Below are 26,799 nucleotides of genomic sequence, written 5' to 3'. Positions count from 1 at the left end.
TGCCTGCAATCCCTGATGGCTGTGACATCCTTTGTTTACTGACATAGAAGGCAGTATTTATTTCTCAATGTGAAAGACTGGGGACAGATTTGGGGTTGAATCTCTTTCCGTGCTAAAATGAAGTCTTAAAAAAAAAAAAAATCCATCTCTCTCTCTCTCTCTCTTTTTTTTTTTGTCTTTTTAGGGCCACATCGGCAGTATATGGAAGTTCCCAGGCTAGGAGGTGAATCCAAGCTGCAGCAGCATGCCGGCCTACACCACAGCCGTAGCAACGTGGGATCCGAGCTGTGTCTGAGATCTACACCACAGCCCAGGGCAACACCAAATCCTTAACCCACTGAGTGAGGCCAGGGATCAAACCCACATCCTCTTGGATACTAGTCAGATTTTTTTCTGCCGAGCCACGATGGAAACTCCAAAAATCCACCGCTTTTGAAAGTGTTAGCCAAACTCTGAGGATGCCAACCTGGTGGTAGTGGTGGTGTGTGCATAGTAGTTAAATGCAGGGCCTGTAGAGTGAGATTTGTGGGACTTCAAGTTCCTCTCCCAGGGGGTGGAACTCAGAGCCTCTGGCCAAGACAAGAATTACCAGACCCTTATCATCACCCCACCTATTATCTCATTTTAAGCCCCCCCCCTCTTCCCCCCCCCCACTCCCCCGCTTTGAGCAACCTGGCCCAGTCCTTCCTACCCCTACTAGGAAAGATATGTGACCCAATTCTCACACCACCTCTATAGGGGCCTCAACCAACCAGCAAGTGTATTGAAAGACCCTCTTTCCCCAGCCAGTCAGCAGGTCAGCATGTATATCATAAGACGTCTCTTCTCTTCCTGGGCTATAAAAACAGACAGGACCACATGCTCGAGGTCAGCTCTCATCGATCATTCAGAAATAGTCCTTCTGCATTAGCAACATCTCTTATTTCCATAAACTCATCTTTCTTTTCACCTTGCTATGAGTCTGGAAAATTTTTTTTTTTTTTTTTTTTTTTTTTGTCTTTTTGCTATTTCTTTGGGCCGCTCCTGCGGCATATGGAGGTTCCCAGGCTAGGGGTCGAATCGGAGCTGTAGCCACCGGCCTACGCCAGAGCCACAGCAACGCAGGATCCGAGCCGCGTCTGCAACCTACACCACAGCTCACGGCAATGCCGGATTGTTAACCCACTGAGCAAGGGCAGGGACCGAACCCGCAACCTCATGGTTCCTAGTCGGATTCGTTAACCACTGCGCCACGACGGGAACTCCCCGAGTCTGGAAAATTTTTATCCAACCCCTGCCCAGAGATCCCCAACAAGACTGCTTGGCATCCTATCCCAAGGGCTTTTTAGCTGTGTGATCCCTGCCTGGTTGCTTAACCTCTCTGCCTCAGTTTTCTCATCTGTAAAATGGGGAGGGGAAAACCTAGCTCCCAGTGAGGTGGTGAGAACTAAGCCCATGCCCAGAGTGTTCTAAAGATTCACTAACTATTGCTATTGTAGATTCCCTTGCAGCCCCATCTGAGTTCCAGGTCAAACAGTTCTTGTAGGGCTGCACCAACCAGGAAAAAGAGATTAATGAGTAAAACAGGATCAAAAACGTGGATTCAGGGGCTTTTATCATCCAGCCTCCTCTCACCTACTACAATGATATACAGTTTTATAGATCCACCCAGGAAATGATGCCAGGACCTGGGAAATGGACACCTTCTCTCCTGGCTTTAGAGACCCTACAGTTCCTCCTTCACTTTGGGTGACTTCTCCCATCTTGGAGGTCTCTTTGGCTCAGCCACCTTCTCCTCCTCCTCTGCCATTTCTTTCTGCCTAGCTGGTTCTTCCAGCCTGGTCACATTCTCCAGCTCTGGCAACTTCTGTTCCAGTAGCTCTTTCTTTATAAAAGGTACCTCCTTTCCCTCAGTCAAGACCTTCTCTTCTGTTGCTTCGCTTTGCTCAGCAGACAGTAGCTATTCAAGGAAAGAAGAGGAGGGAGGGACAGAGGGAAGAAGGAGGAAACAGAACGAGAGGCAAGAATTATGGGATTATTGTCATCGAAAGAGCCAAGCAGACTTTCTCCCCTCTAAGTTAACAGGTGCAGCTGCCTATGCCCTGCTCTGGGGCTGGGCATGTGACCCAGGCCTGGCTAATGAGATCTGTTCCAAGACATTGGCTGGGACTACTAAAGAGTAGGTACTTTCTTTCCAAGCTGGGGGGGGGGGGTGTTAGCTTAGAGTCATGGAGCCGTCATTGCCCTCTCCAGAGGGAAGTGATTGCTTGGGAATGAAGCCAATGTGGGAGAAAACAGAGATGGACTGTCAGAAAACAACTTTGAGGAGTTCCCGTCATGGCGCAACAAAAGCGAATCTAACTGGAGATGCAGCTTCAATCCCTGGCCTTGCTCAGTGGGTTGAGGATCTGGCATTGCCGTGAGCTGTGGTGTAGGTCACAGACTCGGCTCAGATCCCCCATGGCTATGGCTATGGCGTATGCCAGTGGCTGCAGCTCCAACTTGACCCCTGGCCTGGGAACCTCCATATGCCAGGAATTTGGCCCTAAAAAAAAAAGGACAGGAAAAAAAAAGAAAAGAAAGCAACTTTGAGCTTCAGGATCCACCCACACCTGATAAGTCCACCAGTCTTAGGGGAGGACACCCCATTGCTATTGCAGCCAAAGGGTAGTTTCTGACATGTGCACCTGAAAGGGTCCTAACTAAGGCAGACGTCCTGTTCCAGCATATGGCCTCACTGAGGCATGAACAGAAGTGGGAGAGAAGGGGGCTCCCCTCCACTCTATCAGGAGGACAATGCCAGAGGAGGAGCCCAGCAAGATGTGTGGCGGCCCACTCAGAGACAGTAGACAGGGGATTGGGGGGGGGCAGCCTTAGAGGCCGTGGGGACCTCAGAGCCTTTGTGCTTCTCTGTGTTCCTCAAGTCTGCCTTTCTGGTAGCAAGTGCCCTTGGAACGAAGTCACCCCGACTAGCTCTGTTCTCCACTTTTGCCAACGTGCACAAGATTAGGGAACTCTTGGCACCCTCTGTTCTAGTCTGTTGAGACCTTGATGGTTCTGGGTGGGACGGAACAGGATACTGCTGTCTTACCTCATCTTCATCCTCAATCCTGATGTTGATTTGACTTTCCAGGAAGTCAGAAAAGCCCTTCAGGGTATGTTCGCCCTTATAAGGTACAGCCTTGGAAGAAAATGGAACAGAGTCAACACAGCAGCCCTTCCCTGCAGCAAACTCAGGGACTGCTCCCCAGTAAATGCAGGGCCAGACTCATAACAACCTCAGAACAGTGAGGCTGGTCCTTAACTGCTCTGAGTCCCCTTAACTGCTTTAAGGATAAGAAAACATTCTTCATCCTAGGGCTATGAAACTGTGGTTCAGAGCAAGAAGCCCAGACCCCGGCTTCAGCACACAGCAGTCACGCTGACTGCTTAACCTCCTTCTGACTCATTCTCCTCAACTATGATCTGAAGATAAGAGTGGTCCCTACCACATCATGGTATAAGGATTTAATAAGTGACTCAATGAAAAGCACTGAAGGAGTTCTCATTGTGCTCAGTGGGTTAAGGACCTGGCATTTTCTCTGTGAGGATGTGCTTCCATCCCTGGCCTCGCTCAGTGAGTTACAGATCCCGGGTTGCCACTGGCATAGGTCGCACATGCGGCTTGGACCTGGTGTTGCTGTGGCTGTGCTGTAGGCCACAGCTGCAGCTCAGATTCAACCCCTGGCCCTGGAACTTCCACCTGCTATGGGTGAAGCCATAAAAAGAAAAAAAAAAGCACTTAAAATAGGTCTGTTATTTTTGTTACAAAAGAGAAATAGTTATTTCACAAAGCATCTGGCATGTTCCTTTTTTTTTTTTTCTTTTTTTGTCTTTTTGGGGCCATACCTGCAGCATATGGAAGTTCCCTGGCTAGGGGTTGAGTCAGAGCTGTGGCTGCCGGGCACAGCCACAGCCAGAGCAATGGATTGAAGCCATGTCTGAGACCCACACCACAGTTCACAGCAGCACTGGATCCTTAACCCACTGAGCAGGGCCAGGGATTGAACCCACATGCTCCTGGATACTAGTCAGGTTCCTTACCAATGAGCCACAGTGGGAACTCCTCCCAGCATATTTTTTTTTTTTTTTGTCTTTTGTCCTTTTTTAGGGCCACACCCACGGCATGTGAAGGTCCCCAGGCTAGGAGTCTAATCAGAGCTGCAGCTGCCCGCCTGCACCACAGTCACAGCAACACCAGATCTGAGCTGCATCTGTGACCTACACCACAACTTATGGCAATGCTGGATCCTGAACCCACTGAGCGAGGCCAGGGATTGAACCCGCAACCTCATGGTTCCTACTCGGATTCAATTCCGCTGCACCATAATGGGAACTCCCACCTAGCACATGTTCTCGCTCAGTCATCATTAGCTTCCTTTCCTCTTTCAGTCTTTAGGAAGACCGGGAGACTGTTTCCTGCCCTCTGGCTGTCAAACTCCTTTTCAGATAAACTGGCGATCTGAGACAGGCCCACCCGCACAGCCTCACTGTCCACCTGCATCGTCTGCACTACGAGGATGACATCTCTTTCACGGTGACAAGCTGTCTGCCTCCCTCTTTGTTCACGTTGTACTTCCCACCTATAATCCACACCCCTTCTTCTAATCTGATTTAAATCCCCACCAGGCGTCAAAGTCTCACGTCTGCATGAAGACTTCCCGCCGTATCTGCTCTCCAGAATCTGTCCTCTCCGGTTGCATTTGAAAATGAGCCCGTATCACGACTCCTCCCCGCCCCCCTCCACACACGGCCATACTCTTCTTGGGAGAAAGGACCTCGGCTTGTAATGTGCTGATTGGCATCCTTCCCCACATGCCAACGTGGCATGAAAAGTGTGTGCCATGAACTCTGGCGATGTTCGATGACTCTTGTACCGAAATGTAAAATATTCGATAGGTATCTCTATCACGCATTCTTCTTTCTTCTAATAGCATCCTAACCTCAATGTTCACGTGGCGACTCCCCCCACCTTATTCCATATAATCTGGGTCAGGCTCAGCTCCACTATCAGAGGGAACCCTATGACCTGAGCCTGTCGATCAAAACACCCAGGTCCCCTTGGCCATCACGACTGGGTCATGGAGGAGCAACTGGCCTGAGCTGGACCCAGTGAAACTGAGTCTTGGGACTTTGGTGAACCGCCAATGAAAAACCCTCTCTAACTTGCATGTGGGGCGGGAGCTGAGAATGAAGCTGCTCTGGTGGACGGCAGAGCTGGGGACAGGGAGAAACGCAGTCCACGACAAAAAACGTAACATTTCCAGTTGGGTGAATCCCAAGAGCCCCTCACCTGTTGAGAGTTGGTGGGAAAGAGCCTGAAGAAGGGATACCGGTCCGGTTGCATCAGTTGAACGTCATTTGCGGTGATGTCAATCTTGGCGATGGTGACCGTGGAGTGGTTTTGATACTTAAGGCCCAACTCCTCCAACACTGGGAACAGCGCCCTGCATTTGGGGGACCAGGGCGCATCTGGAAGAGAAGGGCCACCCCTCAAGCTCACTCTACTAAAGTCTCTGAAAGCCAAGCTCCTGTACACACTGTGTTCCACTAACAGTTCTGCTGCCGGGCGACATCGAATCCCTCCCTCTTTTAACAGGGTGTTAGGTTATTTCACATTTCAGCCATAGCTCTTGAGCATTATTAAATGAATCAGAAAAAAAAAGTATGGCCCTAGTCCCCTTTCTTTCAGACACTGATGCTTTTCGTATGATGGGACATTTTCTTCTAGCCTCTATTTTTCATTGAACATAACCTGCCCATTCCCAATGGATGGGCAATGAGGTCCTCCCGTGTAACACGGGGAGCTGTGTCCACTCTCTTGGCACAACATTGTAAATCAACTCTAATTTAATTAAAATAAAGGAAATGATGTACCCCACTATGGAAAGAAAGAAAGAAAAAAAACCATAGCCTTCCATTCCACTTGAAGAAGAAAAATCAAGAAAAATAGTGATTTTTAATAGCTGATTCCTTATGTTCTGCCAGAAAGTAAGTGTGTGTGTTGGGGGGGCGGAGAGGAGGGAGAGAGAGAGATCGCACCACAATTTTCCAACAGAGGTCAAGCTCATAGCTCAAGGTCACCCAGTTAATTAAGCAAAGACAATGAGATTTGCAGACTGGCTGCTTGGACTGGTGACCACTGTGTCACATTGCCTTACTGTCTAGTGGAGGAGAACCACCAAAAAAGTGAACAGTAGGTTGTGATGGGTACAACCACCCCTGGAAAGAGGACGCTGGACTTTTCTTTGGACAGTTTCTTAAGCTCTGAGTATGGCCCAGCCTCCGGGACCTACCAGCTCCAACATGGAAGGGAAGCAACCCTGCCTGCCTGTTGCTCCGTGAATGTTTCTGGCTCTGTGGGGAGAGAGGTTTCAAAGGCGTTCCATCTGGATGATTATTTTACAAACCAAGCGCCTCCTTGACCCTCCGCTCTCTGGCCTGCACCCCTGCAGCTCCCCTGGAGCCCAGGGAGCCCTGGGTTGGAGCCCGAGGGTGCATAACAGCTGCAGCCCCAGGGGACCATCTGCCAGCCCTGCTTCCAAGAAAGTGAGGCTGCTCTTGCCTTTTAGCAGAACCAAATGGGCAGTCTCAGGACCCCCCGGGGTCAGGGGACCTCGGACAGTCCTCCTCAGCCTGTCACTGAGAGGCAGCCGATCCTGGCTGTTCAGCCACACAGACTTTGACCATCCACGTCCGTGACCATTTCAAAGGCCTGCCTGATGTCACCCAGCCTCTGCTTCACCCTGATGGCCCCAGAGCTGGACTTGAATGTCTTCCCTTGCCACCCACGTACTCTGTAACCTGGGGTTAGGTAGTCAAGGTCTCTGGGGCTGGGTTCCCTGATCGGTATCTTGGGGAAATCCACTGGGCCTCTGACGAGGCTTGTTTTGAGGAGGAAATGCAATCAGGTGCATGAAAAGGAAATAGATGGGAATTCCTCCTGTTAAACAAAAGAGTTGTCTGAAGCCACCGTGGAAGGAAGGTCCCTGGCTTTGGCTCTCGCACGCCAATCCGAAGGGCAGAAGTCCCCGGGTGAGCACTGGAAATACTTATAACAACAGGGAAGAGAAGAGCCATAATATCTGTCGTTCATCCAGGGCTTACAAGATGCCAGACCTGGGTCCCAGGCTCTCACGTGCTTGAGGTGGGTCCTCAGCTGAGCGGCACCAACTCAGGAACTCAGGTAGGTAAAATACAGGTCATTGCATAAATGATGTATACTGGTCATGGGTGCAGAAGGGACCACGGGAGGCATTAGGATCAGGCTACCTCTGTTCCAATTCTGTCCCTCCTTATGGTCACTGACGAAGCTCTGGGACTTTAGGACACTTTCTTCACCTCCTTGGGACTCTGTTTACGCATCAGTGAGGGGGGAGCAGTAAAAGGAGCCACTTTTCACAAGGAAGTTTTGAGAATTAAATGAGATAAGGTGGACTTAGGCTGGCACAGGCTGGGGTATCTAGCTTCAGTCAGCATTAGCCATCAGCACTTTTTTTTTTGTCTTTTTAGGGTCTTACCCATAGCATATGGAGGTTCACAGGCTAGGGGTCAAATCGGAGCTGTAGCTGCCAGCCTACACCACAGCTCATAGCAACGCCAGATCCTTAATCGACTGAGCAAGGCCAGGGATCAAACCCGCATCCTCATGGATGCCAGTCAGATTCATGTGCACTGAGCCACGACGGAAACTCCCAATGCTGGATCCTTTCACCCACTGGGCCGGGTGGGGGGATCGAACCCGCATCCTGGCACTGCAGAGATGCCACCGATCCCTTTGCACAAATAGCCTCTTGATCCAGACTCTTTGGATGTCTGAAGACCACCCTTGGCATGGGGCTTTGTTAGATTTTGGAGATGTGGGGGACCAAGAATTCAGGAGCTGCCCTTGAAAAGTGACACTGGTTGGAGTCATGACCCCTTGGCCTGTGCAGAGATACTTACAGAACATCACAAACACGTCCCTTTCCTTGTCAAAGACAATGACATTGAAGTTCTTTCCAACGAGCTGCTTAATGGGCCCCTGGTCCCAATATCTAGGAATTTCTTCGCTGGACTGATGTTTCTAAAAAGCAAATTTGAGAGATCTTAGCTGGTTTCCAGAAAGGCTTGGCAGCTGGGACTCCCCACCCTGACAGGAAACAGTGGAAATTTGTCTCTTGTTCTTATGACAATAGCCATGGGGAGGGGACCAAGACGATGACAAAGATTCTGGGCTAGATGTGAAGCCTGGATTGTCCGTGGAAAACTGGAACCAGAGGCCTGAGGAAGAGCCAGGGCTCCGGGGCTGGGGAGGAATCTAGCATTTCAAAGACATGATTCTTAGGATGCTTAGATGATGGTGGGGTTCACCTCATTAATATCCTTGCCAGTGTGCACCCCTCTTCCCCCCAATATGGCCACCCCATCGCTTCAAGAATCAAACTGGGAGTTCCCGTTGTGACTCAGCAGAAACAAATCTGACTAAGATCCATGAGGACGCAGGTTCGATCTCAGTGGGTTAAGGATCTGGTGTTGCCGTGAGCTGTGGTGTAGGTCGCAGATGCGGCTCAGATCCCGCATTGCTGTGGCTGTGGTGGAGGCCGGCGGCAATAGCTCTGATTGGACCCCTAGCCTGGGAACCTCCATATGCCATGGGTGTAGCCCTAAAAAAAAAAGAGAGAGAGACAAGCTTATCCTCACTCTGTACTTTTTCCCTTCAGCCTCGCTGCTCTTCCGTTCACTCAGAGGGCTCACCTGCTTCCCATTTCCTCATTCCCATGCGCCCCTCTCTAGTTAACTCAGATTTCTCTTCCAGAACGATCTCAAAGGAAGACTTCCCCGACTCTCCCCCAGATTAGGTCCGGCCCTGCTCTCATAAATTCTCACAATACTTGGTACTTTTCTTGCATCGCTGACTTAAGTGTAGTGTTTAGATTTATTTTGCGGGTTCTTTGACTGATGTGTCCCCATCTCAGTGGATAGAATGTCACAACAAACTTTTCTGCCTTTCTCGCTGAGTACCCCTGAGAACCGGCACATCGTGAGATCGCAGGGCATGTCTTAGGAATGAAGGGATGAACCCAGCTCTCGCTTCTCTTTGAAGAAAGTGATGGAAATCCCAGAACATCTCCTTTTTGTCTCTGCACCCTTGCTTTCTGAACATCTCTTGAATCCACACCCTTCTTTTCATCTGCACTGCTGCTACCCTCGGCCAGATACCCTTCATCTCTCATCTAGATCACTGCACTAGCCTCCTCGTGTTCTCTCTGCATCTCCTTCGAAGCTTCTCTACACCTTTGTTTTCCCACAAGCAGCTTCTCCGTTCACCATGCCAAGCTGGCATCCCATGGGCTCTTAGGATAGCAAAGCTTTCAAAGGCTTCCACGTCCTAGCTGTCTGGCTCTGGCCCAGCTCACCAGCCTTGTCTCCCACAACAGTTGCCCACAGCCCCACCCCAACCTCTGGAAAGGACCTGAAGACCCTTTGTGAGGGAGCATAAAAAAGGGCAGGGACTGGGCGTGGGCGGTGGGAAATGGTGAAGATAATGGAGAAGGAGGAACGGGCCAGATCAGGCACGTGGCATCTCCCAGGTCATGCCAAGGATGCTCATCTTGATCCCAAGGGCACCAGAGGACGTACGGGCCCTTGCGAGGAAGACACACCTCCTGAGCTATCACCAGAGGGCAAGAAAGTGGACCGATGGAGCTCCAGGAGGTCTGTAGATGGACCGAAAAGGAAGCCTTCTATGTCCTTGAACGTTGGGTGAGTGGAGTATGCAGCTGAGACTGAAGGTAGGGATGGGGCGTGAGGAGAAATAGACGCTGAGATGAAGATGATAAACACACTAAAAGAAATCCATACGGAAATGTCTGGACTTTTTTTTTTTTTTGCTTTTTTTTAGGGCCATTCCTGTGGCCTATGGAGGTTCCCAGGCCAGGGGTCGAATCGGAGCTGTAGCTGCTGGCCTACACCACAGCCACAGCCACAGCCACATCCATGCGGGATCCAAGCCACATCTGTGACCTACACCACAGCTCATGGCAGTGCGGGATCCCTAACCCACGGAGTGAAGCCAGGGATCGAACCTGCATCCTCATGGTTCCTAGTCGGGTTCGTGAACCACGGAGCCACGAAGGGAACTCCAAAATAATGCCTTTACTTGAAGAATAAATAATGAATGGTGGCATTATTAGGCCAGGCAGGATAGATCAAAAGTGGAATAGATTTGAGGTGGGGAGATGGGGCTACTTCCTCACAAAACCCATGAGGTTGACCTTTATTCTGCCTCCCCATTTGAGGACCAGAAAGCCCGCAGAATTACCAAAACGGGATTATTTTGAGGTTCTGGATAAACCGGGTCCAAGGACGCGCTTACCTTGGCCTTTCTATCCAGAAAGCGCTGGCCAAATTTCTTGAGGTTTTCATAGGTTATTTCCTCGAAAGGCATTTTGTATCTTGCATCAGAGCTCAAGTTCAGGATTTGGACCGATGGTATGTCGACCTCTGTGATCCGGAAGTACTCAAAGACACGTCTGTTTCTGGGCTCGTCCGCATCCACGAGGATGAAAAGGATCTGCCAGAGCAAATGAAAACCTGTGTCTTTCTGGATTGGAGGCATGACAAGCGTAAGGAATCCCTGCCCAAGGGAGAGAAGCTGTCGGGAAGCTGTGGGAGGGCCCTGATGGAGCAGCTCGGAGAGCCAGAACAGGGCTGCTTTCTCATCCGGCAGGTGCAGTCCTGCACCTCACTGCACAGACAGGCATCAGCCATCAGCCTGGTGTCACCAGCCCCAAGCAGGGCCCTGTTCACCTAACTGGAGAACTGCAGCAGGTCCTGAGCTTTCCTCCCAGTTCCTCGGGCAGAACAGTAGCTTCCCTTCTCTGTGACTCACTTTCCTAACCTGCAAAGTGGTGCTTGTAATAGGACCCACCTTATGGGACTGTTGTGAGAATGAAACACTGTAGAGAAAGTCTTGGTTTAGTGCCTGGGAGGTAGAAAATGCTCCTTGCATGTCAACCCACTATTCTTTTAAATTCTTCTTCTTCTTATTTTTAACGGCCACACCTACAGCATATGGAAGTTCCTGGGCCAAGATTTGAAGCAGAGCTGCAGCTAGGGCCTAGGCCACAGCCACAGCCACACTAGATCCGAGCCATATCTGCGACCTACACCACAGCTCACGGCAACACCGGATCCTTAACCCACGGAGCAAGGCCAGGGATCGAACTCGCAACCTCATGGTTCCTAGTCAGATTCGTTAACCACTGCGCCACGATGGGAACTCAATGGTGATCATTTTTAAAAGATCCCTCTGGTTGTAGAGAAGAAGCAAGAGTGGAAGGAGGAGATGAGTTAGAGCCTCCTGCCGCCTCTGGGTTTAGGTCATTCATCTCACAAAATATTAAGAGCCCTCCTATGTGCCGGACACTCTTCTAGGTGCTGGGGTGACTGAAAAACAAAGCAGACACAGTAAAATCAAGCATGTGTTCTTTCAAAAGACCTTTGCTAGAGGTGAGTAAGATAAGAGGTGGAGGTGTGACTGATTGGAATGATAGTCACTCAACTGTTCCTCTTTGGCTGGACATTGGGGCACGATCAATACATGGCATCTGAGAAGCGTGCTCATTGGGGTAAAGGCAATCTACAACCTCATCTCACAATATGTGCCAAGGTAAGCCCCACCTATAGACTAGAGAGTGAACTTTAATCTAGGGAGTTCCCGTTGTGGTGCAGCGGAAACAAATCCGAACAGGAACCATGAGGTTTGCTCCCTGGCCTCCATCAGTGGGTTAAGGATCCAGCGTTCCCAGGAGCTGTGGTGTAGGTCGCAGATGTGGCTCGGATCTAGTGTTGCCGTGGCTTCGGATCCCGTGTTGCCACGGCTGTGGTGTAGGCTGGCAGCAGCAGCTCCATTTTGACCTTTAGCCTGGGAACCTCCATGTGCCGTGGGTGTAGCCCTAAAAAGCAAAAAATAAATAAATAAATAAAATATAAAATAATAATAATAATCTAGAAGAATTGTGGCCAAGTTTATTTTATTATCATTTATTTAACCATTGAGGTTTTTAGGTGTTTTTTCTTTTTCTTTAATGGCTGCACCCACAGCATATGGAGGGTCCCAGGCTGGGTATCGAACCCGAATATCTGCAGCGACCTGAGCTGTGGCATTCGGATTCTTAATCCACTGAGCCGCAGCAGGAACACCTGTATTTTATTTTTCATTTTTAAATAAAAAAAGAAGTTTTTGGCTGTGTCTGTGGCACTTGGAAGTTCCCAGACCAGAGATCTAACCTATGCCCCAGCAGTGACATTGATAAATCCTTAATCCGCTGAACCACCAGGGAACTCTGGCTAAGTCTTGACTATTATAACGTATCAGAAATAGAAGGAAAGCAATCAGATTGTAATCAATTGATTTACATCAACAATCTTTTTTTTGGAGTTCCCATTGTGACGCAGTGGTTAATGAATCCGACTAGGAACCATGAGGTTGCGGGTTCGGTCCCTGCCCTTGCTCAGTGGGTTAAAGATCCGGCGTTGCCATGAGCTGTGGTGTAGGTTGCAGACGCGGCTCGGATCCCACGTTGCTGTGGCTGTGGCGTAGGCCGGAGGCTACAGCTCCGATCTGACCCCTAGCCTGGGAACCTCCATATGCCACGGGAGCGGCCCAAGAAATAGCAAACAGACCAAAAAAAAAAAAAAAAAAAAATCTTTTTGTTTGTTTGGTTGGTTTTTTTTTTTTTTTTTTTTTTTTTTGGTCTTTTTAGGGCTCCACCTGTGGCATATGGAAGCTTCCAGGCTATGGGTCTAATTGGAGCTGTTGCTGCTGGCCTACACCACAGCCACAGCAATGCCAGATCTGTGCCACATCTGCGACCTGCACCACAGCCCAGGGCAACGTCGGATCCTTAACCCACTGAGCGAGGCCAGGGATCAAACCTGCAACCTCATGGTTCCCAGTCAGATTCGTTAAACACTGCACCACAACGGGAACTCCTACCTAACCCACTTCTAATTCTTACTGTAACTCCCCGTTTTACCCATGAGGTGACTGAGAGGTTAAATTCATCTCAGACAAAATCACTTACAAGAGGGAGAGAATTTGAACCCAGATCTCTTGATGCTGAAGCCTAGAACTTCAGCAACTGTCCGTGCTGCTTCACACCCATAGGCTCTCATACTCCCTGACCTCCGGAAGTCTTTCCTCCCGTCACCTCCAGGCCAAATGCCACCCCCATGACCGTCACCCTCTCTTAGCAGAGCGGGGTCCCTCAAAAAAGCAGCCAGACCAATCATGTTCCCAGAGTCGACATAACTGGAAGATGGAACGGAGAAGGATAAGTAGTTTGGTGAGAAAGTAAGAGCTACTGGGCAGGAAAAAGAAGACAAGTTTAAAATCAAATGGTGACTAATAGAGTGTTGACATGCAAGTCAGGTGATTGGTATACAAATGACTATGCAAATCTCCCTGGATTAATTTATAATCAGCAAGACCAGCAGACAGGCATCAGGGTCCATAGGTTGTGGATTCCTAGCAAAAGAGCACCAAAGGAGCTCCTTTGGTGGCTCAGTGGTAACAAAACCGACTAGAAACCATGGGGTTGCAGGTTCGATCCCTGTCCTCGCTCAGTGGGCTAAGGATTTGGTGTTGCCGTGAGCCGTAGGGTAGGCTGCAGATGCGGCTCAGATCCTATGTTGCTGTGGCTGTGGTGTAGGCTGGCAGCTGAAGTTCTGATTCGACCCCTAGCCTGGGAACCTCCATATGCCATGTGTGCAACCCTAAAAAGCAAAAAAAAAAAGAAAAGCAAAAAAAAAGAAAGAAAAGAAAGAAAGAAAAAAGCCCCAAAGAGCAATGGCAACTTCCACAAACCTTGTTTTGGAATTTCTTCGCCGCCAGTTTATAGTGCTGCATTATCATACCCGACGATCTGGAGCTTTTGGAGACAAAGAGCAGCATGTGATTCAGGACTTGCAGTTCGTAAATCAGATCCTTAGTCTGAAATGAAAAGGCAAAGAGGTCATCCCGTGCGCACAGCTGCCCCAGCCACCCTTCTCCCGGGACCCTTTGCTCACTGACCTCGGCGTTGTATTCAATAACAAAATCTGTGAGGTGCTGTTTAATGACTTGGTTGAGGACCTGTTTGTTGGTATTGTCATTGATAAGCTCCTGGCGGTTCACAATTCTTCCCTTGGACAAGAGAAGAAAATCATGGCAAGGCAGTCGCACCCATGATGGAGGCACTAAATAACTATAAATAGCACAATTTTCCCCTTGGGTAGACGGAAAACATCACGATAACAGGTATAATGCATAATCTAGATAGTTAATAAATACGGATGGCTGGGCAGAGTAGCCTGAGGGTGGCACATGGGGAATGTGGAAGCCATGAAAATCTCCAGTCTGCAAAGACAGGGAGTGGAAGTGGCTGAACAGCTCCAGCTGCCTTGCTCCAAAATCCATCAATGTATTGGTGCTGATGCTGAGTAGCTTCTCACACACGGCTCCCAACCAATGACGCTGTCAAGGAGACTAAGGGCCCAGCCCATTTCTGGGAAATGCAGGATCCCTTTTATAGGGACGACTTTGATGAATGTTCTTAGAACTGCACTGACGTCAAAGACTCTTCCAGCCAACCTTCCTTCCTTCCAAAGGGTCAGACCTCCATCATGGTCTGATACATTTCCCCCAGCTCTCTCTCTCTTTTCCTTCAAAAGCATTCCCCCTAATCTTTCGCATGACTCATCCAGCTTGAGGACTGCTTCTCAGAAGGACCTGGATGAACGTAGGGGGTGGTATAATTCTCTGTGGGTGAAGGAGGAAGAAGGGGCTCTCCTTATTTCTCTTCTTATCTCACTGCATTTCCTTCTCTTCATCTCCACCAATCCTCCAAATTTCTTCCCTGGACTCCTGCAAAAGTCTCCTAATGCTCTTCCAATTTCTCCCCCCCGCCCCACTTCCCTTCAATCCATCACACCCGCCCCCCACTTTAGCCAGAGCGGTGTTATTAAAATGAAACTCTTGCTTACATATTTCATAGCCTCTCTTGTCCTCGGGATAAAGCTGAAACATTTTTCTAGTGATAACCACAGTTTATTAAAATTAATTAGACTTACAGAGAGCTCATGTTGTACCAGCCACTGTTCTAAGTATGTTCTATGTATGAACTCCCTGAAACCTCTTAACACTGCATTGAATATTATTATGCCCATTTTACAGTTGAGGCAATTGAGGCACAGAGAAGTGAAGGGACGAGCCCAGAGCTGCTAAGCTAGTAAGAGGGGGAGCTAAGATTCCAACCCACACAAGCCGACTCCAGTGCCCAAACTCTCACCCACGAACACAGACCAGATCTCTCCTAAATGTATTTCCAAGTTTGCTATTTGGTTTTTGAATTTGTGATGGGGTTTATTCTACAGAAATTTAACATTTTTTGTGTGGTCCAAATGTATCAGTATTTCTTTAGATATTTTCTGGGGTTTCTGTCATGCTTTGTAAGGGGTCCTCCCCCTCCCTCCAAGGTTAGAAAGCAACCTTTCCCATGCCTGGCGCTGCAGCTGCAGCCTGCAATAGAGCCACGGAAACGCTGGATCTGAGCTGCATTTGCGACCTATGCTGCAGCTTGTGGCAACGTGGGGAAGGGTGAAGAAGAGTGAGGTGATGCCTAGGTGTTCTGGCTTTGCTTACAGAGGAGTTGGGAGACGGTGGCACCATTTGTGAAGGGAGAAAATCTACTGGAAATGGATTTGGAGGGGAGATTATGATTTCACGCTTGGCCATGTTGAGATCTCTGGTGATGGATATAAAGGTCTGGAGATTAGAGAAATCTGATTCGAGCTGGAGATTTTTAAGTCAAGGGTGTATGGACTGATGGAGGATGGGGGGACGGGGTGGCGGTGTGCCACATGGACCGGAAGAAACCACAGGGCAGAAGACTGAGCCCTCATTAATGACATTTGCCAGTTAAGGAAAGGAAGAGCTCTCAGTGGAAAATGGCTATAAAGGCCAGAGGAAGAATGGGAGACCATGATTTCCCAGAAATTGACTAGTCCAATGCCACTGAGCTGACAAGCGGCAGAACCAGAATTTGTATCCAAAGCCCATGTACATACATGCATAGTTCTTTGTTTTGAACTAGAGATAAGACCAAAGTCTTACCTTTTTGAACACCAGAACACTGTCTAGGGTGACGCGGAAATTCCCAATGGCATTTTTAATCAATATCACTCCGAACGTCAGCTCCGGAAAGTCCTTGATCGTATCATAGAACAACTCTGCGAGGTCTTCCTCCAAATCCTGTTTGGGAGGGATGTTCGAGAAGGTTTCGGTAACCAAAGCCTTTTTTGTTTGTTGACGATCAGGGTGAAAATGCTGACGAATTCATCACCTCACCTTTCCAAGTTCTGGGGTTTTGCTGGGTCCCCTAAATCCAGCTTCGTGGATACTTCATACCTAGGATACTTCTATGGCTATGACTAAGGCCCAAAGAGGCAAAGCCACTGAGATGAATGGAAAGAACTGATACACCTGACCTTTTTCCCAAGTGTTAGAGAGAAGGCTGTTCTGACACAAGTGTTGAGAGTTTTTAACATTTATCCCTTAATTGTTTTCAGAAGAAGCAATGATTCGGCCATGGGTGGTACCAAATATGAACTTGATATCATGATACAGTTGTAGTGTCAGCCTTCGTGCTCTAGCATGAACGAAAACTGAAAGCCACCTCAAAATGTAGGATGGGAGAGACAAAGGACAAATGCTCCCCACGAAACCCCAAAGTTGGGGGTCCCCAGAAGCCCCAAAGCTCTGACTTCTGCTCAGAGAAAGGAAGGGGTCATCAAAGTTATAGGAAATGAGTGAAAATGTGCAAAAAACTCATTCTCCAAAAGCAAAAGCAATTTGTCTTTTTGTCTTTTTCTTTTTAGGGCCACACCCGCAGCATAGGGAGGTTCCCGGGCTAGGGGTCGAATCAGAGCTGTAGCCGCCAGCCTACACCGCAGCCACAGTCACGCCAGATCTGAGCCGCATCTGCGACCTACACCACAGCTCAAGGCAACACCGGATCCTTAACCCACTGAGGGAGCCCTGGGATCAAACCCGAAACCTTGTGGTTCCTCGTCGGATTCGCTGCCACTGCACCACGAACAATGGGAACGCCAGCAATTTGTAAGTTATTATTCAGGGATGATCTAAATGAACCCCCCAAAGATCAGTTTTACTGTCAAAACCAATTCAAGATACATCAGTTTCCTCTCTTCTTTCCCTGTTACTCTCCACATTTGCATTAGCTTCTCCTACCCTTTCAGCTTCCACTTTTTTCATTTTCATCCTGTGGTTCCCCCCGGAAACTGGCTCGTTGGAAAAGGAAGAATGGGCACAGAATTAACCCAGATGGAAGACCTCGTCTCACCCTACCCCCTTCCCAAACAGAGTGGAAAGCCAACTCCCACCTCGTGAACCCGGTACCTGGAAGAAGCCCATGATGACCAGGGGCCTGGAATTCACAAACTCTAGAATGTCTCCGGTGTTATTGAACAAAAATGCCTTCTGGCTGATTTGTCTTCTCAACCAAACAACCAAGGCAGTAGATTCAACCACTCCTGGAGAGAGAGAGGAGAGAGGGTTCAATGGATCCCACAGAAGCTTCCTCTTGAACAGCAGCAGGGCCTGTCTTCCTCGGGTTAAATGGGGGGAAGCGTCTTGTCTTGGACTCCTACCTCCAGGTTGGTTCTTCCACTTCTCCCCACCTGAACCCCAAGGGGTGAACATTAACAACAGCAGCTACGGGACGTCCCGTCGTGGCTCAGCGGAAACGAATCTGGCTAGCATCCATGAGGACACAGGTTCAATCCCTGGTCTTGCTTAACGGGTTAAGGGTTGCCATGCGCGGTGGAGTAGGTCGCAGACACAGCTCAGATCGGGCGTTGCTGTTGCTGTGCCTGTGGTGTAGGCTGGCAGCTGTAGTTCCATTTTGACCCCTAGCCTGGGCACTTCCACGTGCCCGCGGATGCGGCCCTAAAAACAAAAAAAAAAAAACCAAAAAACCAACAGCAGCTAAAATGAGCTCTTACCAAGAGTCAGGCTGTCCTGGGTGTTTTGCCTGTGTTACGTCCCCACAATGACTCTGTGGGTACATTTTATCCTCATGTTGCCAATGAGGAAATTGAGATTTAACTTGCCATTGGCCACCGCAGTAGCCAACCTGGGACTCAAACCCAGGAGGAAGCCTGCCCAGGCTTCTTTTCATATCCACCCTTCAAAGTGACAGGAAGATGAATTTATTTTTCAAAAACATAAATTTGAAAAATGTAAATAAAAAGACCTGCTAGCTCTGTGTCCTTGGGAAAATTCTATGCTCTCCCAGTGGCTCCAATTTCTCAGCAGAGACACAGATAAGGTTATAAAGCCTGACATCCATTTCTCAGCTATCATTCGGGAAGTGCCAAGCAGACAGAAATCTTAGCTCCTAAAACTGGGACATGTCTACCATATCTGGGGAGACATGACGGGGTGCCAGAATGTACTCCAGGCTACAGATGGACTTGTGTGTGCTAGAATCATTAATTGCATATGATGGCAGGTGAAGTAAAATATTATTTTCTGTCCAAACCTGCTGTAGAATAGGATGGATCATTTCAAATGAGTTTATGAGCTAAAGAAATGCTTGTAGTGAGTAGCTTTGGACTTTGTTCCTTCTCTCACCCTTCCTCCCTTCACTCAGTCAATCATTTGATCGATATGTACTGGGTCCCCGTGCTTGGTCCTGGGGATAAATGATGGGCAGAAATAAGACATTGCCACTGCTTTGCAGCTCTCATTCTGTTGAGGAGGACAATTGTCAAAGAATGCAAACAAATGTAGAATCACACCCAAAGGAAGCATCCAAAAGCCAACCTGTAGCAAAGATGTCTAACCTAGACTGTGAAGTCAAGGAGGGCTTCCTGGAGGAAATCACTTATGAGCTGAAAACTGAAGGATGCATAGGAGATGACAGGAAGCAACTGGAGAAGGAAAAGCAGAGGAAACATCCTGTGCAAAGGCCCTGTGGCAGGACAAATTGCTTCCTGGAGCTTGAGGAATGCACTCTGAGTGACTAAATCAACTTCAGTGTCTTTACTGACCTTTTCTAAGAACATCAGGCCTTTAAAAAAACTTATTAAAGGAGTTCCAGGAGTTCCCGTCGTGGTGCAGTGGTTAACGAATTCGACTAGGAACCATGAGGTTGCGGGTTCGGTCCCTGCCCTTGCTCAGTGGGTTAATGATCCGGCGTTGCCATGAGCTGTGGTGTAGGTTGCAGACGCGGCTCGGATCCCGAGTTGCTGTGGCTCTGGTGTAGGCTGGTGGCTGCAGCTCCGATTGGATCCCTAGCCTGGGAACCTCCATATGCCGCGGGAGCGGCCCAAGAAATAGCAACAACAACAACAACAACAAAAAAAAAAAAAAAAAAAAAAAAAAAGGAGTTCCATCATGGCGCAGCAGAAATGAATCTGACTAGGAACCATGAGGTTGCAGGTGCGATCCCTGGCCTCAATCAGTGGGTTAAGGATCTGGCATTGCCATGAGCTGTGATGTAGGTTGCAGACTTGGCTCGGATCTGGCATTACTGGGGCTGTGGTATAGGCTGGAGGCTACAGCTCTGATTCGACCCCTAGCCTGGGAACCTCCATATGCCATGTGTGCGGCCCTAGAAAGACCAAAAAAAAAAAAAAAATTTTTATTATGAAGTATGTTTTTATGAAGAAAGGTACACAAATTATAATGTTTGGTTTGATGGATTTTCACAAAGTGAACACACATGTGTAAAAACCATCCGGATAAACAAAGAGTTTGTTATTGGCTCCCCTCACAAGTCCCCATTATGTCCCATCACAGCCCCTACCCCACCACCATCTAGAGGTAACCACTACCCGAACTTCCAACAGCTCGCGTTAGTCTGCCTGCTCTTGAACTTGATATAAATAGAACATAGCGTGGGAGTTCCCAGTGTGGTGCAGTGGTTAATGAATCTGACTAGGAACCATGAGGTTGCTGGTTCGATCCCTGGCCTTGCTCAGTGGGTTAAGGATCTGGCATTGCTGTGAGCCGTGGTGTAGGTTGCAGATGTGGCTCGGATCCCGCGATGCTGTGGCTCTGGCGTAGACCGGTGACTACAGCTCCGATTAGACCCTTTGCCTGGGTACCTCCATATGCCGAGGGAAGCGGCTCTAGAAAAGGCAAAAAAAAAAAAAAAAGAACATAGCATGTGTTTGCGTTTATTGCATGTATGAGATTCCTTCATGTTGCCCTTGTTGATTCCTTCCCACACCCCTGCATGGCATTCTATTGTGTGAACATTCCACACTTTTGTTTATCCAGTCCCTGCTAACAGGCATTTGGTTTGTTTACCGTTTGGGACCATTAAGCATTAATTCTCGAGCTTGTCTCTGGGGACACATTATATGCACTTTGGTTGGGTCCATGCCCAGGAGAAGAATTGCTGGTCATAGAGATGCAGAGTCCAGCTTTAGCTAATGCAGATGAGGCTATTTAAAAAGCCATGATGCGTCAGGCCTCGAAAAGTCCATGGGAGGGTGCCATGGGGTCTCAAGGGACAGAGAAGGATGGGGGGGAGGCTCCACGCCACCCTCAGACCACGGCCATCTACCCACCGCCGTCACCCCCTCCTAGACTCCAGCCCCAGGTGGAGTTTCTATTTTCCCAGAGGTCCTAGCCATCTTCTAGGAAGAAAGAGGTACATATCCTGAAAACATGTAATTTTGGCATGGCCCCCCAAAATTAGGTTTTAAATGTTCAGAAATTCTGAAAATACCAAAAAAAAAAAAAGTGAAGAAAAACCTTCCTCATGGGTCTGCGGTTCTTCAGAACCATTGCTCTCACCTGCCTCTGGCCACACTCCCGCCGTACATACCCCGTGATCTCCAGCGCGGTGGCTTCAGCATCTGCCAATCCCTCTGCCTGCATTGCCCTTTCAGCTCCGCTCTCACGGGCTCCTCCTCCTGCTTGTTGAATCTTCAGTTTGGTCTTTTCTTCCTCTCGCCTCGATCATTATCTTATGACCAGTTGATCGTCTTCACAGAATCTCTTTCCGAAGGTGTGATAATTTCATCCCTTTCTTAGTAGCTCCCAAGGGGGAAGAGCCTCTACCATCTGGTGATTTTCAAGTTCCCTGAGAAACAGCCTGTACAGGGATATTCTGACCCTCCTTGGTCCCTCTGAAAGCAGGAAATACAGCTCCCACGTGGAGGTACCCTCCCCATCCCCGGAGGGTAGACGGCGTCCTTGTCCCTGGAGTCAGGGATTCGAGGTCAAGAAGCTGTAGAAACAAATTCTGTTACTTCCTCACTAATTTACTGCCCTGAGCCCACACCCCTTTGTCTTGGCAATTCCTGCTTTCTTCCTTCCCTCCTTTCATCTTTTTCTTTCTTTCCTTCCTTTCCTTCCTTCTTTCTCTTCTTTCTTTCATTTGTTCATTCGTTCATTCGTTCATTCTTTCTTTTTTAATGGCTGCACCTGCAGCCTATGGAAAGTTCCCAGGCCAGGGACTGAACCCCACACTTGTGCAGCAACGCAAGCCTCTGCATTCGGATTCATAATCCATTGCCCCACAGTGGGAACTCCTTGTCAGTTCTTCACAAATGTATCGTTTCTTCATCTCACCGGTATCAAGCCTGCCTGCTTGGGTCACTTTTTGAGCCTCCTGTCTTTGGGACTCCCATACCTATGAAGTTAAATTTGTTTTTCTCTGGCCAATGTCTCGTATGCCAATCTAATTGTTAGACCAGCCAAGAACTCCAAAGGGAAGAAAGGACCAGTTTTCCTCGCGACCTCCTATAATGTCTGGCTCGTTGTAGGTATTCAGGCAATAATTTTGAGATGAATGAATGTGAATGACTCATTAGATAAGCCAGTTGGAGGGAACTTGATCTTGGGCTCTTTTCTCTGGGATGGATGAGCTCCGTTTGCCCCTCTGGACCCCATGGGACTGAGGTGGCTCTGAATGTGGCCAAGAGATTGTCTCTGAGTGCCTGCCTGTTAGGACCGGGCACGGTCCCCGCTGGGCAGGTGCCTGTCCTGGTGCTCGGCTCTGAGCCAGAGGACACTGTGACCACCGAGGTGTGAACACCATGTGATGATTGACTAGAGCGGCTGCTCCGCTGCCTATTTCCAGGCACAGGCTGTGACTGCATCATTAATTGAGGCCCTGGCAGCAGCCTGAGTCTCCCGCCCTCTAGGGAGATGGCCAAGGCCAAGTCTTCCACCATCACCCCGTGGAGACTGGAGGAGAACTGGGACTTGACCCAGCAAGGACTAAACCCCGTCTGCCTCCCAAGAAAGGTTTCGTAAAAGTCACGGTGTGGGAGACCAGTAAAGCACTGTTGCCCCCTTAGCTCAGGGAAGCCCTGTCAAGCAGCAGGACCAGCACTATTCGTCCTTTTTAGGGAGTGAGAGACGGAGGCCGACTCAAGTTCTCACAGTTAGTGCTCACCCTAAAACCCAGGCTCCACAACCAGCCTCTTGCTCACTACCTCTTTCCAGATTTTTTTTTTTGGCGGGGGGAGGGTGGATACTGAGAAAGAAGGGGCAGGTCAAATCCAGTAGAAATATGGGCTGGCTCCTCACCCCAACAGGGGCCCTTGCAATCCCATCACATTCAAACTCAAAACTATGCATGAAAAACCCAAGTGCTCTAGGAGTTCCCATCCTGGCTTAGTGATAATGAACCCGACTAATAGCCCTGAGGACTCGGGTTCAATCTCTGACCTCGCTCAGTGGGTTAAGGATCCAGTGTTGCTGTGAGCTGTGGTGTAGGTCGCAGACATGGCTTGGATCCCACGTTGCTGGGGCTGTGGTGGAGGCTGGCGGCTGCAGCTCCCATTCAACCCTTAGTCTGGGAACTTCCATATGCCACGGGTGCGGTCCTAAAAAGAAAAACAAACAAAAAACCCTAAGTGTTCCAGGCGCCGGACTAGGGTCAGGAAAGAGTTTGAAAATAATAATAACCACGTGTGCCAGTTACTTAGAGGAGGGCTCTGTCAACTCTAGCCCATGAGCCCAATCTGACTTGCCAAGTAACTTTATAAATAAAGTTTTATTGAGACACAGCCACGCCCATTTTGTTTGTGTATGGCTTCCCCGCCCCCCACAGACCCCGCCCCAAACAGCAAAGTCTATCAACAGAGATTGGCCTGTGAGACCTAAAACATTGACGCTCTGGTCCTTTAGAGAAAATTGTGGATCCCACCACTAATTAGCTGGGAGCCTCGAGAGGAGTTTGTTCATGTTGCCTCACTTCTCCATCTGTAAAAGGACCTCCTCCTTGGCATTGTGACATCTGAGTGCCTGGAACACAGTAATCACTCCTGATCTGTGCAGACTCATTCCTTCTTCCCAGGGACCCTCCGAGGTAGATTCTTTTACCATCCCCACTTTTCAGATGAGGACATCAGAATTCCACAGGAGGAAGTGAGTGTTCTCAGGTACATAGGAAGGATTTGATGCTGGGGTGGTGGGAGGGGCAGGAAAGGAGTTGAGATCGGTCTCTGCCCTGGTGCTCTCAGTTGAGTAGACAATGACGGACAGATACAATTCTGTGAAATGAGATCTTTACGGGGATAGCTCAGGTGCTGTGGGAGTTTGCAGGCAGGCCAGGCATTCTGACCTGGGCCGTCAGGGGGGACGTCCTGGAGGAGGGGATAGTGAAGCCTCCTGCATGGCAGAGGAGGTTCCAGGTACTGGCTCCCAGCATGAAGGGGGCTGAGGCAGTCCGGAAGTTGCCAGGCTGTCACCTCATTGCCTCTAAGTGGAATCAGACTGCATCTGCCCTTCAGAAGCGGGACAGGGGGGGCATCCCAGAGCCTGAGCCACAAAACAGAGTTCACTGAAGTACCTGGGGCTTCTCGTTTCTTCACAGCCCTCCCGCAAACCGAAATATCACAAAGGGTTCCTCGCTAGGGGTCAATGGGTGGCCACTGAAGGTTGTCATCAGTACTTAGGAAGCAGCAGTCTTTGTCCCTTCTCGCCCTGTTCCTGCCCTCTCCTCCATCTCTTCTCTTTCCCCTGCACCCAACAGCCTCCTACAAACCAGTTTGGAGCCGGCTGCCAAGTCTTTTATGTAACCTGCCCTGAGGCTGACTCTTTTGAATGAATCGTCTTCCTCTGCAAGTCTGGCCTGTGTGTCCTCCTGCCCTCTTGTGGCCATTCTGAGAACTGCAAGGCATCCTCTCCTTCGCCCCGCCCCTTTGGTTCTTGGAACAAATCTCCAACAGGTTTACCGCAAACCCGCTAAACGCAAGGAGATGCAAAAAGACGATCTCGGTTTTCTGAGATTCGATCATTCAACACACCCAATGGGGACATTCTACTAACATGATAGGGGCTGTGCTGGGCACTTCTGTGTGCATCGGTTTAATTTCATCCATCCACCCACCTGTCCATTGAACATACATTGATGCATCCATATATTTAACACCTTTTAAAACGAGGACCCACCATGTACCACAATGAGGCACAAAATTCTTCAAGCTTCTTCAACATCAAGATAGGGCTGGGGACATGGTAGGTTCTTAATAAAAGGGTGAGATACGGGGTTAAGTGAGCTAATGAACTATGGATGAAAACAGACATGAAAGTATTTGGTAGCCGTCCTGTCCCATGTTCATCTTGTTCTAGCATCTCTCAGGCTCCTTTCAGTCCTCCAGTGTTTCCTTGGTCTGGGACCCTGTCAAAATCATTCTCAAGTGCAAGAGTGTGGTGAGAGTGGGGAGATAAGCAAGCTGGGAGCTGATGCTCCAGTCTTGGTTTATAAACCACGCACCCCAGGAGTTCCCGTTGTGGTGCAGCAGAAGTGAATCCGACTAGTAACCATGAGGTTGCAGGTTCGATCGCTGGCCTCGCTCAGTGGGTTAAGGATCCCGGCGTTGCCGTGAGCTGTGGTGTAGGTCCCAGACGCAGCTTGGATCCCACGTTGCTGTAGCTGTGGCGCAGGCCGGCATCTGGAGCACCAGTTAGACCCCTAGCCTGGAAATCTCCATATGCCACAGGTGTGGCCCTAAAAAAATAATAAAAATAAACCGCGCACCTCAATATGCCACCTCCTAGTGCCTGCAGGGCCCACCAGTTGAGATGTGAGCTGTGGTGAAGGCAGCTACATGGGTACCAAAATCATTTTTTTTTCCTTATGGGCAGAGAGCAGGGCCATATCTCCCAGCTGGGCAGAGCCACATAGCGGATCTATGGGCCATGCCAGCCTGGGCCACAGACACCACCGGAGGCCCTCCTCTGCCTCCCAGCACCAATTGCTGGCCAGCTCCAGGGGAACCAGCAGGAAGCTCGTGGTCCCAAGAGAGAACAAAGCCACAGGCTGGAAGGAACCTGGGTCCTTGAAAGACTAGGTGGAGTAGAGTCCCCCCTCCCCTACCCCTTCGGCTGCTAACTGGGCTTGGGGGAAGCAAGAGGTAAACTCGCAATTCCGTTAATAAACTGAAAGGCTGGCTTTTGTGCCTCCATGATTGGCATTACCTTGACCGATATGTAAAAACCTTTATCTTCGAGTTCCCGTCGTGGCTCAGTGGTTAACAAACCAGACTAGTATCCATGAGGATGCAGGTTCGATCCCTGGCCTCGCTCCATGGGTTAAGGATCTGGCGTTGCCGTGAGCTGCGGTGTAGGTCACAGACGCGACTTGAATCCTGCATGCCTGTGGCTGTGGTGTAGGCTGGAAGCTACAGCTCCTATTGGACCCCTAGCCTGGGAACCTCCATATGCTGCAGGTGTGGCCCTAAAAAGACAAAAATAAATAAATAAATAAATAAATAAATAACTGTTACCTTTGCAGCTGATGGGCTCCAATCTGTTCCCCTCGAAAAACAGCTTCAACTCTGGGGCCTCCTTGATGTCAAACTCTTCCTGAAGTTCCTTCTCGATCGTGATGTCCACTTTGCCAAAGCCAATCCCATTCTTGCCTGTGCCCATGATCTCCACGGCTTTGCCCAGCTCGTCGGCCAAGTCCCTGGATTTCTTTGAGGATGGGTTGTCTGAAAAGAGCCGGTAGGAAGACAAAACTCACTAGAGCCTCTGCCTCTGGCTCCCATCTTGCAAGGAGGAGGCTTTGTTTTCCTGCTTAGCTCCCGGGCTTTTCTCATGCCCCACAGTTAGTGGGTAGTTTCTGAAGTGTGACAGTGCAATTAGAGATTCTCATGCTAAGTCAGTCAGAAAGAGAAAGACAAATTCTACATGATATTCCTTCTTTTTTTTTTTTTTTTTTTTTTTTTGGTCTTTTTGTCTTTTCTAGGGCTGTTCCCGTGGCATATGGAGGTTCCCAGGCTAGGGGTCTAATCGGAGCTGCAGCCACTGGCCTACACCAGAGCCACAGCAACGCCAGATCTGAGCCACATCTGTGACCTACACCACAGCTCATGGCAACACCGGATCCTTAACCCACTGAGCGAGGCCAGGGATCGAACCTGCAACCTCATGGTTCCTAGTCAGATTTGTTAACCACTGAGCCATGACGGGAACTCCTACATGATATTCCTTCTATATGAAATTTAAAATATGGTGCAGGAGTTCCTGTTGTGGCTCAGTGGTAAAGAACCCAACCAGTATCCAAGAGGATTCGGGTTCGATCCCTGGCCTTGCTCAGTGGGTTAAGGATCCGGCATTGCTGTGAGCTGTGGTGTAGGTTGAAGACATGGCTCAGATCTGGTGTTGCTGTGGCTGTGGCCTAGGCCAGCAGCTGCAGGTCCGATTTGACACCTAGCCCAGGAATTTCCATAAGACACACACACCTCAGCCCTAAAAACCAA

General features: G+C 49.2%; 1 protein-coding gene across 2 annotated transcripts in view; it reads right to left on the bottom strand.

Moving 5' to 3' along the window:
• Positions 1-1,577: 1,577 nt before the first annotated feature.
• Positions 1,578-26,799, bottom strand: part of PDILT (protein disulfide isomerase like, testis expressed) — a 40,776-nt gene continuing 15,554 nt past the window's right edge. The window contains exons 3-12 of one of the 2 annotated variants that reach the window (XM_085017437.1): positions 25,822-26,028; positions 17,462-17,595; positions 16,157-16,294; positions 14,078-14,188; positions 13,871-13,996; positions 10,376-10,573; positions 7,963-8,083; positions 5,312-5,490; positions 3,071-3,160; positions 1,578-1,939 (exon numbers count right to left, since the gene is read on the bottom strand). In XM_085017437.1, the coding sequence (XP_084873563.1) occupies positions 1,706-1,939; positions 3,071-3,160; positions 5,312-5,490; positions 7,963-8,083; positions 10,376-10,573; positions 13,871-13,996; positions 14,078-14,188; positions 16,157-16,294; positions 17,462-17,595; positions 25,822-26,028 (1,538 nt within the window). In that variant the 3' untranslated portion in view covers positions 1,578-1,705. Of the gene's footprint in view, positions 1,940-3,070; positions 3,161-5,311; positions 5,491-7,962; positions 8,084-10,375; positions 10,574-13,870; positions 13,997-14,077; positions 14,189-16,156; positions 16,295-17,461; positions 17,596-20,903; positions 21,257-25,821; positions 26,029-26,799 lie in introns of those variants that run through there. The other variant, XM_085017438.1, reaches the window with a different exon arrangement.

The sequence above is a fragment of the Sus scrofa genome, chromosome 3, assembly GCF_054392235.1.
Source record: "Sus scrofa isolate SSC_HxYL_T2T_F1_AM1 chromosome 3, Sscrofa_HxYL_maternal_Yorkshire_Landrace_v2.0, whole genome shotgun sequence".
Taxonomy (NCBI): Eukaryota; Metazoa; Chordata; class Mammalia; order Artiodactyla; family Suidae; genus Sus; species Sus scrofa.
Note: the sequence above shows the minus strand (reverse complement) of the source record. Positions and strands in the feature narration are given on the sequence as shown.